At 43.1% G+C, this 14,306-nt stretch overlaps 1 protein-coding gene and 1 long non-coding RNA gene across 2 annotated transcripts in view; both read right to left on the reverse strand.

Annotated features, from left to right (window-relative positions):
* Positions 1-606, reverse strand: part of ABCA5 (ATP binding cassette subfamily A member 5) — a 36,373-nt gene extending 35,767 nt beyond the window's left edge. Inside the window, exon 1 of the mRNA XM_053994663.1 lies at positions 557-606. Within this exon, the coding sequence (XP_053850638.1) occupies positions 557-590 (34 nt within the window). The 5' untranslated portion in view covers positions 591-606. The remainder of the gene's footprint in view (positions 1-556) is intronic.
* Positions 607-4,302: 3,696 nt separating this feature from the next.
* Positions 4,303-10,874, reverse strand: LOC128816765 (uncharacterized). Its single transcript, XR_008440006.1, has 4 exons — positions 10,800-10,874; positions 7,583-7,713; positions 6,227-6,334; positions 4,303-4,381 (listed from the first exon to the last, which is right to left on the reverse strand). It is a non-coding gene; the product is annotated as an uncharacterized LOC128816765 (long non-coding RNA).
* Between the last annotated feature and the right edge of the window lie 3,432 nt (positions 10,875-14,306).

The following is a 14,306-nucleotide window of genomic DNA, read 5'->3' on the forward strand; positions in this document are numbered from 1 at the left end:
AAAAAACCCCTACAACCAAAAAAAAACCAGCAAAAAAACCCCTAAAACCAGAAAAAAATAACCTCAACCCCCCCTAAAAAACTACAACCAGAAAAAAACAGCAAAAAAACCCCTGAAATCAGAAAAAAGACCCTAAAACCAACAAAAAAATCCCAAACTATTGAAAAAACTAAGACCAGCAAAAAAAACCCAAAACCAAGGAAAAAAACCCTAATAAAAAGGGAAAATACCCCAAAACCAGCAAAAAAAAGCCAAAACTGGCAAAAAAATCCCCTGAACCAGGAAAAAACCTTAAAATATCAACAAAAAAACGTAAAACCAGCAAAAAAACCCCAACCCAATAAAAAATAACCCCTATAACAAAAAAAAATCCCTAAAACCAACCAAAAAAACCCTAAAATCAATAAAAACGCCCAACATCCTCACATTCCCTTTCTGTAAAATACAGATTTTTCCTGTTACAGCACCACAACACAACACAAGTCACAGCATGAGATAGGAGGGGAAAAAAAAGGGATTTAGGGTGTGAAAAAAAAAGGATTTAGGGTCTGAATACCATCCTCAAAGTTATCAAAAGCCACTTTCTTCATGATTTCCTGAGCCAGGGCTGTGGGTGGCCAAAAACCAGCAAAAAAAACCCCAAACCAGTAAAAATAAACCCCTGAAATTGGAAAAAAAGACCCTAAAACCAACAAAAAAAAACCCCAAACCAAAGAAAAAACTAAGACCAGCAAAAAACCCCAAAACCCAGGAAAAAAAAACCTAATAAAAAGGGAAAATACCCCAAAACCAGCAAAAAAAAGACAAAACCAGCAAAAAAAAAATTCCCTAAAACAGGAAAAAAAACTAAAAAATCAACAAAAACCCTAAAACCAGCAAAAAAAAAACCCAACCCAATAAAAAATAACCCCTATAACAAAAAAAAATCCCTAAAACCAACCAAAAAAACCCCTAAAAATCAACAAAAAACGCCCAACCCCTTCACATTCCCTTTCTGTAAAATACAGATTTTTCCTGTTACAGCACCACAACACAACACAAGTCACAGCATGAGATAGGAGGGGAAAAAAAAGGGATTTAGGGTGTGAAAAAAAAAGGATTTAGGGTCTGAAACAAAAGGATTTAGGGTCTGAATACCATCCTCAAAGTTATCAAAAGCCACTTTCTTCATGATTTCCCGAGCCAGGGCTGTGGGGGGGGTGTAGCCGATGACAACGTTCAGCAGCACCGAGGGGTCCAGGGGGCCCAGGTCCACGTTGGGCACCTCGTCGTATTTCCTGTGAGGGTGCATCATGCTCATCAGGATCAGCCAGAAGAGGAAAAACAGTGGGAAAAGCACCTCCTGCAGGAAAAAAAATGGAATATTTCGAAATTCAGTATTTTAAAGGGTGAAAAAAATTTCATTATATGCTCATCGGGATCAGGCATCAACAGGGAAAGCATCTCCTGGATGGAAAAAAGAGAAATATTTCAAAATTCAGTATGTCAAAGGATCAAAAAAAGTCATTGTATACTCATTTGGATCAGCCAGAATGGGAAAAACAGTGGGAAAAGCACCTCCTGCAGGAAAAAAAAATGGAATATTTCAAAATTCAGTATTTTAAAGAGTCAAAAAAATTCATTCGATACTCATCGGGATCAGCCAGAATGGGAGAAACTACAGGGAAAGCTCCTCCTGGTTGAAAAAAAGGTAAATATTTCAAAATTCAGTATGTTAAAGGATCAAAGAATTTCATTATATACTCATCAGGATTAGCCAGAATAGGAAAAACAGTGGGAAAAACTCCTATATCAAAAAAATGGGAGTATTTTAAAAAACCTCGTCATATTTCCTGTGAGGGTGCATCATGCTCATCAGGATCAGCCAGAAGAGGAAAAACAGTGGGAAAAGCACCTCCTGCAGGAAAAAAAATGGAATATTTCAAAATTCAGTATTTTAAAGAGTGAAAAAATTTCATTATATACTCATCGGGATCAGCCATCAACAGGGAAAGCATCTCCTGGATGGAAAAAAAATGAAATATTTCAAAATTCAGTATTTTAAAGGATCAAAAAATTTCATTCTATACTCATCAGGATCAGCCAGAATGGGAAAAACAGTGGGAAAAGCACCTCCTGCAGGAAAAAAAAATGGAATATTTCAAAATTCAGTATTTTAAAGGGTCAAAAAATTTCATTCAATACTCATCGGGATCAGGCATCAACAGGGAAAGCATCTCCTGGATGGAAAAAAGAGAAATATTTCAAAATTCAGTATGTCAAAGGATCAAAAAAAGTCATTATATACTCATTAGGATCAGCCAGAAGAGGAAAAACAGTGGGAAAAGCACCTCCTGCAGGAAAAAAATGGAATATTTCAAAATTCAGTATTTTAAAGGGTGAAAAAAATTTCATTCGATACTCATCGGGATCAGCCTTCAACAGGGAAAGCATCTCCTGGATGGAAAAAAAATGAAATATTTCAAAATTCAGTATTTTAAAGGATCAAAAAAAGTCATTGTATACTCATTTGGATCAGCCAGAATGGAAAAAACAGTGGGAAAAGCACCTCCTGCAGGAAAAAAAAATGGAATATTTCGAAATTCAGTATTTTAAAGAGTCAAAAAAATTCATTCGATACTCATCGGGATCAGCCAGAATGGGAGAAACTACAGGGAAAGCTCCTCCTGGTTGAAAAAAAGGTAAATATTTCAAAATTCAGTATGTTAAAGGATCAAAGAATTTCATTATATACTCATCAGGATTAGCCAGAATAGGAAAAACAGTGGGAAAAGCACCTCCTGCAGGAAAAAAATTGAATATTTCAAAATTCAGTATTTTATAGGATCAAAAAATTTCATTATATGCTCATCGGGATCAGCCATCAACAGGGAAAGCATCTCCTGGATGGAAAAAAGAGAAATATTTCAAAATTCAGTATGTCAAAGGATCAAAAAATTTCATTCTATACTCATCAGGATCAGCCAGAATGGGAGAAACATAGGGAAAAATACCTTCTGCATGAAAAAAAAAAGGAATATTTCAAAATTAAATATTTTAAAGGGTCAAAAAACCTCATTCTATACTCATCAGGATCAGCCAGAATGGGAAAAACAGTGGGAAAAGCACCTCCTGCAGGAAAAAAAATGGAATATTTCGAAATTCAGAATTTTAAAGGGTGAAAAAAATTCATTCGATACTCATCGGGATCAGCCAGAATGGGAGAAACAGAGGGAGAAGCACCTTCTGCATGAAAAAGATGGAATATTTCAAAGGAAAGTCAAAGAAAATATTCCAAATGGAATATTTCAATGGAATATTTCAATATTTCAGAGGGTCAAAAAACCTCATTCTATACTCATTAGGATCAACCAGAACAGGAAAAACAGCGGGAAAAGCACTTCCTGCACAAAAAAATGGATTAAATAAAAAAAAAAGAATCATATTTCCTGTGAGGGTGCATCATGCTCATCAGGATCAGCCAGAAGAGGAAAAACAGTGGGAAAAGCACCTCCTGCAGGAAAAAAAATGGAATATTTCAAAATTCAGTATTTTAAAGGGTCAAAAAATTTCATTCGATGCTCATCGGGATCAGCCATCAACAGGGAAAGCATCTCCTGGATGGAAAAAAAATGAAATATTTCAAAATTCAGTATTTTAAAGGATCAAAAAAAGTCATTATATACTCATTTGGATCAGCCAGAAGAGGAAAAACAGTGGGAAAAGCACCTCCTGCAGGAAAAAAATGGAATATTTCAAAATTCAGTATTTTAAAGGGTGAAAAAAATTTCATTCGATACTCATCGGGATCAGCCATCAACAGGGAAAGCATCTCCTGGATGGAAAAAAAATGAAATATTTTATAATTCAGTATTTCAGAGGTTCAAAATAATTCATTATTTACTCATCAGGATCAGCCAGAATGGGAGAAACAGAGGGAGAAGCACCTTCAGTACCGAAAAAATATAATATTTCAAAATTCAGTATGTCAAAGGATCAAAAAATTTCATTCTATACTCATCAGGATCAGCCAGAATGGGAAAAACAGTGGGAAAAGCACCGCCTGCAGGAAAAAAAATGGAATATTTCGAAATTCAGTGTTTTAAAGGGTCAAAAAAATTCATTCGATACTCATTGGGATCAGCCAGAATGGGAGAAACTACAGGGAAAGCTCCTCCTGGTTGAAAAAAAGGTAAATATTTCAAAATTCAGTATGTAAAAGGATCAAAAAATTTCATTATATACTCATCAGGATTAGCCAGAAGAGGAAAAACAGTGGGAAAAACTCCTCCTATATCAAAAAAATGGGAGTATTTTAAAAAACCTCGTCATATTTCCTGTGAGGGTGCATCATGCTCATCAGGATCAGCCAGAAGAGGAAAAACAGTGGGAAAAGCACCTCCTGCAGGAAAAAAAAGGAATATTTCAAAATTCAGTATTTTAAAGAGTCAAAAAAATTCATTCGATACTCATCGGGATCAGCCAGAATGGGAGAAACTACAGGGAAAGCTCCTCCTGGTTGAAAAAAAGGTAAATATTTCAAAATTCAGTATGTAAAAGGATCAAAAAATTTCATTATATACTCATTGGGAACAGCCATCAATAGGGAAAGCATCTCCTGGATGGGGAAAAAATGAAATATTTTATAATTCAGTAACTCAAAGGGTCAAGATAATTCATTATTTACTCATCAGGATCAGCCAGAATGGGAGAAACAGTGGGAAAAGCATCAAAAATATATATAAATATAATAATATAATCATATATAGAATATAGATAGAATATATATAACACAATACATTTATAAATATTTTATATGTATTATTATTATATAATGTATATTATTGTAATATTTATATATTATATACACTATAATATTATAGACTATATAACATAATATATATTTATAAATATATATAATGATAGATATATTTATAACATGTAGATATAAATATATATTTATAGATATATATAAACATCACTATATATAGATACTATATATATCTATATATATAAATATATCTATAAATATATCTATAAATATATAGATATATATCACTATATATAGTAATATAGTTATAATATAGAATTATAATATAGAATTATAATGAAATAATTATATGACAATATATATAGAATTATAAAATATATAATTATATTATTATATAATTGTATATTATATTATTATAGTATAAATTATAAATAATACTTATATTATTAACGTAAATTAATATAAAATAATAATGTTATGTATATTATTATAAATTATAACAAAAATATTATATGATTATATATAAATAAAGTGATATAATATATAAATATATACTTATATATTATAATTATATATTATGATAATATATAAATATAATTATATAATATAGAACTATAATATGTTATTATATATAATTACTATGTTTATAATATGCATAATTATAAATATATATTAATAAATATATATAATTTAATATTCAGGGCTATTATGTGGATAAAGCTTTACACATTATTATATTTTTTAAACAAAGGGTCACAAAACTCCTTCTGAAAAAGCACATTTCACCCCAAAATTCAGAGGTAAACTCTAAAACTTTAAAATTTATAATAAACCTGAGTTCCCCTGAGGTTTTCAAGCTGAGGTTTAAAATAAACCTGAGTTTCCCTGAGGTTTAAGATAAGCCTGAGTTTCCCTGAGGTTTTAAACCTGAGGTTTAAGATGAACCTGAGTTTCCCTGAGGTTTAAAATAAACCTGAGTTTCCCTGAGGTTTTAAACCTGAGGTTTAAGATAAACCTGAGTTTGCCTGAGGTTTAAAATAAACCTGAGTTTCCCTGAAGTTTAAGATAAACCTGAGTTTCCCTGAAGTTTTAAACCTGAGGTTTAAAAAAACCTGAGTTTCCCTGAGGTTTTAAACCTGCGGTTTAAGATAAGCCTGAGTTTCCCTGAAGTTTAAGATAAGCCTGAGTTTCCCTGAGGTTTTAAACCTGAGGTTTAAGATAAGCCTGAGTTTCCCTGAGGTTTTCAACCTGAGGTTTAAGATAAACCTGCGTTCATCTGAAATTTTCAACCTGAGGTTTAAAAAAACCTGAGTTTCTCTGAGGTTTAAGATAAGCCTGAGTTTCCCTGAGGTTTTAAACCTGAGGTTTAAGATAAGCCTGAGTTTCCCTGAGGTTTTAAACCTGAGGTTTAAGATAAGCCTGAGTTTCCCTGCGCTTTGGGCGCCATTTGAGCAGGGCTGGCCCAGGGCCCCTCACCTGGACGCTGCTTTTCTTCGTCCTGCACTTGATCAGACAATTCTTCCAGAGCAGAGCCCGCGTTTGCCTCCACTTTCCCGCCTCCCTCGGGGCCATCTTCAGGTCTGGCTTAAGAAGAAAAAAACGGAAATTTGTTATTAAATGACGAAATAATTCCCAGAGCCGAGGCCAGGCAGCTGCAGCGTTCAGCGCCCCTTGTGTTTGTGTTTTCACAGAAAGGTTTCACGTTCAGTTTGTCAGGATTGGGAACTGGGAATGGGAGAGACTGGGAATTGGGAATGGGAGAAACTGGGAATAACAGAAACTGGGAATGGGAGAGACTGGGAATTGGGAATGGGAGAAACTGGGAATGGGAGAGACTGGGGAGAAAGTGGGAATAAGAGAAATTGGGAATGGGAGAAACTGGGAATTGGGAATAAGAGCAATTGGGAATTGGGAATGAGAAAAGCTGGGAACGAGGAATGAGAGACATTGGGAATAAGAGAAATTGGGAATGAGAGAAACTGGGAATTGGGAGTGGGAGAAATGGAATGGGAGAGACTGGGAATTGGGAATGAGAGAAATTGGGAATGAGAGGAACTGGGAATGAGAGAAACTGGAAATGAGAGAAACTGGGAATTGGAAATGAGAGAAACTGGGAATGAGGAATGAGAGACATTGGGAATAAGAAAAATTGGCAATGAGAGAAACTGGGAATTGGGAATGAGAGCAATTGGGAATTGGGAATCAGAGAAATAGGGAATGAAACTGGGAATAAGAGAAACTGGCAATTGGGAATGAGAGCAGTTGGGAACTGGGAATGAGAGAAACTGGCAATTGGGAATGAGAGCAGTTGGGAACTGGGAATGAGAGAAACTGGCCATTGGGAATGAGAGCAGTAGGGAACTGGGAATGAGAGAAACTGGCAATTGGGAATGAGAGCAGTTGGGAATCCAGCCGGGAATTTGGGCTGAAGATGCCTCAGGATGCCTTGGAGCCACCCCTCCACGCCAGGGCAGGACCAGCTCTAGGCCAACTCACTAGCCCTGACTTAAGCCAGGCTTATTTCCATTTCTCTCCACGTGAATCCCAATCCCAGCTGCTTCTGCGGGAGCAGAATTCCAGGCTGCTGGCAGGAGCTGTGGGCAGGCAGCCAGAGCAGGGAGAGCAGCCAGCTGCCCCGGGGCGAGCTGTGCAATTGGGTGTGAGTAACCCCCTTCCCTGCTGGAGCAGGGCCAGCACCACCCACTGCTTCATCCCACTTTAACCTTTTCATCACCCCCAGCCAGCAGTGCTGCCTTAGGGAGAGGAAAAAGAAATGGAATTCATAAATGGAATTACATGGGAAATGTTTTTCCGGGCGATGCCTGCACGTACCTGGGGAGGGATGGAGGGCTGGGGCTGCAAGGGTTCTTCTCTCCTGGGTTTTGCCACTGTTTTTGTTGGCAGTCAGGGGTCAATCTCCATCTCCCTCTGCTTCCTCAGCTGGGAATGTTGGGACATTTCACCTGGGAAGGTGAGACAAGAGCAGGAGCTGCTCAGAGGGTGCCACAAAGCCACCTCCAGCAACAGCAGTGAGAAACTGCTGGGTTTTGGCTTCTTTTCTGCCTCTGCCAAGGTCAGGATTGAAGCTCTTGAGATGGTATTTTGTGCTCAGACTCAGATGTTTACTGTTTCTTACCCAGACTACAGTCTCACAAGGGGTGAGTTCTGCAGTTCTTCACTAACAAGGCACAAAATGGCTATAACCATCTTTCTCTACAAGGCCTTTTAAGGATAAACTGTCCAATTAAGAAATGACACCTAGATTATTTTCACTTTTAACCCAATAACCAACCACCCATGCCCGCCATGGGGACTTTTTTATCCAATCACACAAAACCACCCAAACCCATGGAGAAGGAGGTGAAGGAGAAGGAGCAGCCTCCACCCTAAAACCTCCACCTTGCTTTCTATCTGTTCCTGTATTCTAAACCCCAAACTCTGAGTTTTGCCCCCTGTGATATCACACACTTCTATCCAAACTCCACCCCCACAATCCCAGTTCTGTCATTCCATTTTGGAAGCTTCTCCACGGCCTCAGGTCAGTGCAGTGCTCTCCTGGGGGCACAGAAAGTCTCCAATTCTCAGTAACCAGGGTTCTAACAAGAAACTGAGTAATTCCTCAACCCTTCAGCCAAAACACAGTGGAATTTATCCATATTCCAGCTTTACAGCTCCCAACAGTCCTTCCAGAAGCAGGCTGATGTTGCTGGTGCCTGTGTAGAGCTCTGGCTTCTCAGTTATCTGTCAGACACCACATGGCTCAAACTTCCTTCCCTGCCTGATTTTAACGGGGAAATCTTTTTTTGGAGCACAGACATCACCTCAATAGCGGGACACAGGAAGTTCCTCAGATGTCAACACCACTATAAATACACAAATATTTTTTACATAGGGCCTGTCTGAGCATGGGAGGGATGAGAGGAGGGAAAAGGGGCTAAAAGGAACCAAATTCCCACTCCCAGGCTGGCTCTGGGGTCCTCCATGGAGCAGTGACCCCACGAGGCATGTGGGATACAATCACTGCCTAGAGAATTTCTGGGAAGGAATCCCACCTGCAGCCTGGAGTGCTGCCCTCACACTGAGACTGCTTCAAAAATTAAAAATAAAAAAATATTTTGCTATTAAAAAAAAAAAACAACAATCCAGCTACAAAATGCTTCAACACCAAGCTATGATAGTAACCAAGCCCTGCAGGAAAAATGAGTACAACTCCTCTGGATATTTTCGGGCAAGAAACGTTTCCCAGTGACAGAAGAGTGTTTGAAAAATAATCAAAAGCAGCAGTTCTTGCTTACAGGTCATGAAAACCACTGTGCTTCTCCCCTCAGCCACAATATTTTAATTCAATAATAATAATTATTATATTTTAATAAAACCCCCAAAACTGGCAAAGATGTTTTAACGAGATTCAATCACCAGTGCCAGATACTGTTTTTCTCTAATTATTTTCTATCCACTTCTAAAACCCAAAATACTCCCACATCTCCACTGGAGCTCTGCCATGCTTTCATTTGCATCAGCCAGGTTGGAGGAAGGGTCATTTGAAGAATGTTAATTAATTTTTCATATTACACCTGCCACCTCCACGAAAGCGACAGAACGATGAAGAAGCATCACTTGAACGGTGAAAAATCATATTTGGGGGAGGAAAAAACCCAACCAAAACCCTCTCTGAAACTCCAGATGAAGGGAAGGAACACAGAGGCTGAGCAGAAAAAGCTGCCAAAGCATTTTAATTGATTAACAGAGACAAAATGAAGATAGTCTCAGCCTGTGAGAACCCTCCTCAGTTTAGGCACTGCCTTGTGATTTGTGCTGAGATGGGAAGTGGGTGACACACGAAGGCTTGTGGGCATCTCAGTCAAAGCCATCTCAAGGGAATGGCTGGGTTGGGGCTTTAATTCCATATCAGAGATGCCAGTGCTTCTTAAATCATGTTCAGCTGATCCTCGGGAAGCCTCCCCTCCCTTCCCCAGGCACCAAGCTGGCAGCGGGCTTTAAAGGTCACACAGTGACTTAGTGCTGCACAGCACGTTTGCCTTGTCCTTCAGGCCAAAAAAAACCCCAAAAACCCCAAAGACCAAAAGAAAACCAAACAAGAGGGGTGTCAGCCACAGCTAAATGAGCTGTGGCTCGAGGCAAAACCAACTCATCAGTGAACAACCCCGTGGAACAGCAAGAAAATAAGATTATTGATCTTGCTGCCACAAGACAGCAGCCGAGGTGATCCTGAAGCAAAACTCTGCTGTGCTCTTTACAGCACTTCAATTATTTAAATTGTGACTATAACAACACGCAATAACATCAAGGCTTTATGTGGTAATTTTGAAAAAAGGGCTGCATTTTCTCCATTTTCTGAATTTTCTCCCTTCCCTGAATTTTCTCCCGTATCAGCCCCTAAGGGGAGCCCCACCCTGCCCGGGGCTGCAAATCCCTTCCCTCCAAACTCATCCCTGTTTCCCTGCGGGGACAAGGGATGACACGGAGCAGAGCCGGGTTGGGCTGTCCCCGCACGGCTCCCGCAGCATCCCCAGCATCCCTGAACACCCCTGAGCATCCTCTGAGCATCCCCAGCACCCCTGAGCATCCTCTGAGCATCCCCGGCAACCCTGAGCATCCTCTGAGCATCCCCAACAACCCTGAGCATCCTCTGAGCATCCCCGGCAACCCTGAGCATCCTCTGAGCATCCCCAGCAACCCTGAGCGTCCCTGAGCATCTCCTGCATCCCTGAACATACCTGAGCATCCTCCTGCATCCCTGAGCATCCTCCAGCATCCCTGAACATCCTCTGAGCATCCCCAGAGCATTCTCCAGCATCCCCTGAGCATCTCCAGCATCCCCTGAGCATCCGCAGCATCCCCTGAGCATCCTCCTGCATCCCTGAACATCCTGAGCACCTCCTGCACCCCTGAGCATCCCCAGCGTCCTCCCGCGTCCCCACCGCGCCCCAGCCGCGGGTAGCCCCGCGTGTCTCAGAGGGAGGACACTCCTGCTTTCCACATCTCCCGTTTTCCCCGCTCTAAAGCCCTGGAAATGCGGTTTTCTCACCGTTCTGCGCCCAACCCCGCCGGCGCCGCTGCCCCAGCCATCGGCACCCGCGAGTAATGACGCGCACCCAGGTGCAGCCCAACTCCTCCTCTTCCTCTCCGCTCCTTCCCCTTCCCGTCCCACCCGAGCCGGAGGGGCCGGGCCCGGCCCCTGCCACCGCCCCCCGGCCCCGGGACCGCCCCCTCGGCGGCGGAGCCGGCAGAGCCCCGAACCCCCCGAACCCCGCCAGTACCCCCCGGTACCTCCTGCTACCTCCGGTACCCCTCGAGCTCCCCGAACCTGGTACCCCCGGTAACCCCTGGTACCTCTCGGTACCCTCCGAACCCCGCCGGTACCACCGGTACCCCCCGGTACCTCCTGGTACCTCCGATAACCCGAACCCCGCCAGTACCCCCCGGTATCCCCGGTACCTCCGGTACCCCCCGAACCCCGCCGGCACTCCCCGGTATCCCCGGTACCCCCCGGTACCTCCTGGTACCCTCCGATAACCCCGAACCCCGCCAGTACCCCCCGGTATCCCCGGTACCCGCCGGTACCCCCCGGTACCTCCGGTACCCCCCGAACCCCGCCGGCACTCCCCGGTATCTCCAGTACCCCCCGGTACCTCCTGGTACCTCCCAGTACCCCTCAAACCCTGCCCTGGGGATTCCATTCTGTGAGAGATCCCCCTCCCAGGGACCCCCATCCTCCAGGTAACCCCCTCCTCCAAGTGACCTCCCTTCCAAGGTTTCTTTCCTCCTGAGGACCACACCTTCTGGAAGACACCCCCTGCTTTCTGCAGCCCCCAGGGACGCCCCCTCCCTTCCACCTCCCAGCACAACCTTGGTGGGGAGCAGAGGAAAGGAGCTGGAAAAATGTGCTGGGAGGTTTAAGGCTGGGCAGGAGCTGCCTCGCTCCATCCACTGCTCCCAGCTCCTGCCTGCATCCACAAGGTCACCAGGTTATTCCCCAAAATATAATTAAAGCATTGAAAACTCTGCCCTGAATACCAACACTGAATTCCTGCCATTTACAGAGGTTCCTGTGATGCTTCCCACGGAGTTGTTCCCCCTCTGGAATCCCTGTCACCCTCTGGATGGGCCTGAGTCCCTTTTGCTGCCGTCGGGATGTGATCAGCCCCACGGAGCTGTTTGTTCATCACCCTGTTCCCATCGCTGGGAGCACAATCTGAGCACAGCCCCACGTGCTCTGATTTTCTAAGAGACTCCTGTGAGCTGCTGGCAGAGGCTGAGCTGAGCAGGAATCCTGAATCCTGCTGCATCCACGCTCAGGAAAACACCCAGCAGCTCCTGCTCCAGCACGGATTCGCTGCTCAGATCCCTGCAGGGCTGGGGGATTCCTTGCTGGGGTTGGTTTGTCCACAAGGATCAGCACAGCAGTGACCAAGCTCTGTAAGCACAGCATGGACTCCACATTTTTTGTCTTGGAAAATGGAGATCAGGACACTGTGTCCTCATCTGGAGAGAAGAAAAGGATCTCACAGCACAGTATTAAGTGAAAAGCACTGTTTGCATGAGGAGGTCTCAGCCATGCAGAAGCTTTTACATTCCCTCCTTCACCCACAGCAGTGGTTGGGAATATCCAGGATTGAAGCCCCAGCCTGGCTCAAGCCCCACAGCGACGCCTCAAGGTTTAGCTTTTCTATTTTTCACACTCTGTGCTGCTTCAGTGTGCGGGTCTGGGCTTCACATGAGGGGATGCTGAGCTCTGTGCACAGAGCAGGGAGACAAAACAATTCCTTCTCCAGCTGGGCACCAAGGACAAATGATCCAAAGCTCAGGCCCAGGAGCACAAACAGCGTGGGCTGGAGAGAGAAAAACAAGCAGGATGGGAGTGCATGGGCTGGAGCTGGAATGGGACAATGAACTGCAAGGTGCAAATGGAGCAGAGCTGATCCCAGTGAGAGCCCCCGGGAGCGCTCGTGCATTTTGGGACCATTTTGGTTCATCTTGGGTGCAGCCCTGGCTGGGCTCTGGTGCTGCCCAAGGTGGATCCATGGAGGAGATCCTTTGAATAAATCCCTGCTTTATCCTTTAGCTCTGTCCAGCCTCTGCTCTAGCTCAGCCTTCTCAATGCACAAATCTCATGGAAACTTTCTTTTTTTTCCCTTAGTTTCCACCTTAACCAAGAGTATTAGCTCAAAGGACTCTAATTAAATAATTGCCAACAGAATACTGAGTAAATACAATGACATAACTGCAACTTCAATAAAAAAAAAAACCCAAAACTTTTTATCTTCATCCACCAAGCATTAAACACAATAAAAGCCTGTCTGGGGCTGAATTCTTCTGGTCACTTTGTTGTGGTCTCTGTTTATACTTCAAAAGTTGCAACTGCTCATATTCATGTTCTACTTCTTCCTGGCCTAGTGGAAGTTGGAACCAGACGGTCTCCAGGGTTCCCTCCTGATGTTGGCTTGGGTTTTGCCTTTTTTTCTTGTCTATATTCTCTGCATTCTTCACACATGCATTTGTAGCTCTGTCACCTATTGTATTAGTGGTTCGTTTTCAGTACTTTTCCATGGCCTTTCCCTGGGCAGAAAGACCAAACAGATTGCAGAACTCCAACTCCAGGGGGTACAAGGCCCCAGTGCTGTCTTGGTTCTTGGGAACCAAGGCTGAGAACAACTCTTGGAGACCCAGAGAAAGGGCCTGACCTGGGGGGGAATTGATTCACCTCTTGTTCCCTTCATTGGGGCTTTTTAACAATCATGCTAATTTCCTAAAACCTGGAAATGTGTACTCATCCCTGTAGGGGTGGGCTTTTCTTTCCATAATTGCTCCTGAAGGCCTTCATTAAAGATCTGCTTTTATTACCTCCTTACTAAAATTATTAATTGAGTTTCATTTCCAGGCTGGAGAAAGGCAACATCCAACCCAAACCACTCTATGAATCTGTGATTTGATGCTGTGCTTGCAAAGTTTGTAACTCCTTGGAGTTCAGGGTATTTTAGCTCACCAACTCCTCCTGAAGAGGTTCACAGCCCCCAGGGCAATTCATAGCCACAAAATGTGAGGGGGGTGCACAAAGCACGGGAGGTGGGTGCTCCAAAACACCTGGCTGTGTCATCTGGGAGGAAAACATCCCCTAAAATGTTCCTGGCAGGTGAGTGAGACACCCCTGGCACTGGGTGCTGCTGCAGCCAGGGAAACACCAAAGAGAATCAGCACCTGAGAGTCCAACCCAGGCTGCACCACGGGGAGAGAACCTCCAGAGAGCCATTAAACCTAAAGCACTGTGCTGCTTTTCATCTTCAAAGCTCCTTCAAACCAGCACCTAATTAATTTTTACAGCAGCCCCGTGTGCTCAGGTGCCTCAAACATCATCTCTGTTTGTGGATGCAAAGAGCCAAAGGTGGTGGAATGTGTTCCAGGCCAAAAGGAGTCTGTGCTGAGGTGGAGGTGGCTGCTGTGTTTGCACCACAAACCTGTCTGGGTTACACTTCCAAGCAAAAGGATTTAAAGACAAAGAGGAGAATTTAATCTCTTTAAGGGGAGCAGGGATCTA

This window comes from Vidua macroura, chromosome 19 (assembly GCF_024509145.1).
Source record: "Vidua macroura isolate BioBank_ID:100142 chromosome 19, ASM2450914v1, whole genome shotgun sequence".
Classification (NCBI taxonomy): domain Eukaryota; kingdom Metazoa; phylum Chordata; class Aves; order Passeriformes; family Viduidae; genus Vidua; species Vidua macroura.